The sequence below is a fragment of the Cicer arietinum genome, chromosome 5 (assembly GCF_000331145.2).
Source record: "Cicer arietinum cultivar CDC Frontier isolate Library 1 chromosome 5, Cicar.CDCFrontier_v2.0, whole genome shotgun sequence".
NCBI lineage: Eukaryota > Viridiplantae > Streptophyta > Magnoliopsida > Fabales > Fabaceae > Cicer > Cicer arietinum.
In genome coordinates this window covers 36,326,696-36,330,159 of record NC_021164.2, presented here as the reverse complement: position 1 = coordinate 36,330,159, position 3,464 = coordinate 36,326,696, and the positions used below count along the sequence as shown (strand labels likewise).

Below are 3,464 nucleotides of genomic sequence, written 5' to 3'. Positions count from 1 at the left end.
GAGGATGGGCTGCAAAGTGGAAAATCTCCTGATCTGCCCAAGTTATGTCCTCACCAGTACAAATGCTTTTATTCATTAAAGAAATATATAACTAAGTCAAAGAAATAGTATTTGAAAAAAAAGTTAGAAGGCAAAAGGAAAAGGACAAGAATAGCTAGATCTAAATCTGTGAGGATGGACCAACTATGTTGAAAGCAACCCATCAAACTTGTGCAAAGGCTAAAATCAGATCATTTATTGGGCTTGCACGTTTTAATACATGAAGAAGTCAAGTTAACAAAAGGCAACTTGAAACAAGCCAAAAATGGAAGATCACATGTTGCTGCCAGATCTGATCCTCGGACTGAGTATGACAGTCCTATGTCATAGGGTGGCTTTTTCTCTCTTGTCAACATCACCTCAAAAGATGAAGCCAACCTAGACCTTAAAGACTTCGAAAAATGCAGCTCAGAAACAGCCTTGCACTTTGATTAAAGAGAAAAGGCAAGGACATGTCAAGATCAAAGCTATGCTGCAAGAGGACGGGTTCTGCCTAAGCCTAACAGTAAAATCCCTATTCAACCCCCCTTTCTAGTGATATTTAGCTACATCAAGTTTGTTAAATCCTAAATATTGAAACAATTTATTCGTGTGTGCCTTGGAATTTTTCAAATAATTATTTGACACGGTAAAAAAACTTTAAAAGTGGTTGAAAAAATTATAGGTAAGAAAAGTTAGTGAATGTTTAAGACATAGAATGTTTCAAGTCAATAATAAAATAGTTAGAAGTTCTTCATTTTCAAATATTTAATATTATTCATTTTTTGTTGTTTCAATTATGATTTGTGTTTTTTTAATTATAAAAAGAAAAAATGTTAAGGGAGACTCATTCAATATAGGGAAACAAATTCATTTTCTCTACAATAATATTGATATATGATCTTGAACAATAATTGACAATAGAAAAAATAATGTTATTGTAGTATCTGTGAACTAAAAGTGTGTCACACATAATGTGGGATAGATATTCTTGATGTGTGAATTTAGTCGAATTTGCATTATGATGACTTTGAAGATATTAGATGATTTGTATTTTTTGGTATGAGTTATTGAAATGAAAGTTTTTATGAGTAATTAGAGTCATTGAGTGATAAATTAAAGCTGAAATTTGTTAACAAAGAAAAGAGGAAGAAAGAGGAAGAAGAGAAACAACCACTCTAGGGTTTCATAACATAGAATGAACCAAAACTAAAGTTAATAGGGTTACAATGAGTATATATATAAAAGAATAGAATTGTCTAGAATTGTCTAAAATACCCTTACTACTAATATATAATAATATTATCTAACATCTCCCCTCAAACTCATGATGCATTAACATGGAGCATCGAGAGTTTGTCAACTAAAAAAAAACGAAAATGTTTAATGGAATGCATCTTTGTGAACAAATCAACAATCTGTAAAGAAGAAGAGACAAACGGTAGAGTAATGATTCTATGCTGAAGATGATGACGAGAGGGGTAACGAGGAGGATCCACAATCGCAGGAGGTGGTTGGACAGCCGGGGGGACAAGAGGGATGTCACCAAAGAAGAAGCAACAATCAAAGAGAAGAACCAAGCCAACAAAAAAATCAAACCGAAAAAGGAGCGATCAAAAAAAGGAGCAACAACCATATCAAAATCAACAGATAGGAACAACCAAAGAAGTAGCACCACGAAACAACCATATCAAAATCAACAGATAGGAACAACCAAAGAAGTAGCACCACGAAACCAAATCATCAAAATCAACAGATAGGAACCACCAAAGAAGTAGCACCACGAAACCAAATCCAAACAAACCAAGGAGCAACAACCATATCAAAATCAACAGATAGGAACCACCAAAGAAGTAGCACCACGAAACCAAATCCAAACAAACCAAACCAAATAGAACCAAACAAAACTAAATCATATCAAACCAAACTAAACAAAGAGAGAAGCAACAAAGCAAATCACTAGAGAGATTAGCAATCAAACAGAAGAAGCAACAGACAGAGCGACAACACAGAAGATCAAATTTTCAGCCTCATCCAAGTATCCAACCCTTCCTAGAAGATCAATCATACAACCATAATGCTTAATCTGAGGCACAATTCCAAATCTCTCCATTTCTTTGAAGCATCTTCTTCCTTCCTCTACCAAACCACAATGGTTGCAAGCAGATAACACACTAGTCATTGTTATCTCATTCGGTTCAAATCCTTCCCGTAACATTGCTGCGAATACTTCTAACGCTTCCTTCGCACAACCATTGACACCATAACCATTTATCAAAGCATTCCACGACGATGTATCTTTTTCATTCATCTCCTCAAAAAGCAATTTAGCTTTTCCAATTTCCCCACATTTTGCATACATATCAACCAAAGCATACACATGAACATCTTCATCAAGTCGGTTCCTTTGCACAAACCCATGAATCCAAACACCCAAATCCAAAGAACTCAAATCAGCAACAGCAGGAAGAACACTCACAACCGTCACTTTATTCATTTCCACATCCAAACGTCCCCTCATTTCCCAAAACAACCTCAACGCATCGTGCGGTCGTCTATTCTCACAATATCCCCTAATCATCGCATTCCAACTAAGCACATTCTTGACAGGCATACAATCAAACATAACCCTAGCCGCCACAACATCATCATCCTCACAATAACCATGAACCATACTAGTCCAAGAAATAACATTCTTATCCTTCATCTTATCAAACAAATCCCTCGCCAAATCCATACACCCCATTTTCACATACCCATCAATCATAACATTAGAAGCAACAATATCTCTATCAGGCATAACATCAAAAAGCTTCCTGGCCTCACTCATATCCCCACACCTAGCAAACCCAACAATAACAGCAGTCCAAGAAACCAAACTTCTCACAAACATTTCAACCAAAGAAGTCCCAACATACAAATTAACACAAAACCCATTTTTCAAAACAACACAATGAACCTCCAAACCTTCTCTCAAAGCCATACAAATAATGAGACAAACACAATCACTGAGACAAAATAAATTAGGGATAACCTGGTGCTGTGCGAACACGATTTCTCCCCCTACAGACGTCGTTTTACCGATCCAACCGTTGAAGACGAAGACCTGAATGTTGTGAACCTTCTGTCCAAAAATCAGCCAAATCCAACGGTTAACGAATGCGCAATCGATGTTTTTGTGAGACTGATTTAACAAAATCGGGAACAAGGTTACTCTTCTCTTTTCTCTTTTGGTGGTTGCCTTTTCTATCAAAATAGTCTCTCTCTCTTCTCTACGGTAGATCCCAGGATGATAATTCTCAATCATCTCTTCATAACGATCAATCAAACTCCCCCAATAACCATGCAAATAATAATGATTCTCAAAGTAAACTTTACCGCCCATTGTTCTTTTTAGCTCGGTTGGTTAGAGCGTCAAACCCTAATGGCTTGTGGAAAGGTTTATA

General features: G+C 36.3%; 1 protein-coding gene across 1 annotated transcript; it reads right to left on the bottom strand.

Annotated features, from left to right (window-relative positions):
• Positions 1 to 1,744: 1,744 nt before the first annotated feature.
• LOC101513676 (putative pentatricopeptide repeat-containing protein At5g59200, chloroplastic) lies at positions 1,745 to 3,340 on the bottom strand. Its single transcript, XM_004514800.3, has one exon. The coding sequence runs from the start codon at positions 3,323 to 3,325 to the stop codon at positions 1,994 to 1,996; it is 1,332 nt and encodes a 443-aa protein (XP_004514857.3). The 5' UTR covers positions 3,326 to 3,340; the 3' UTR covers positions 1,745 to 1,993.
• Between the last annotated feature and the right edge of the window lie 124 nt (positions 3,341 to 3,464).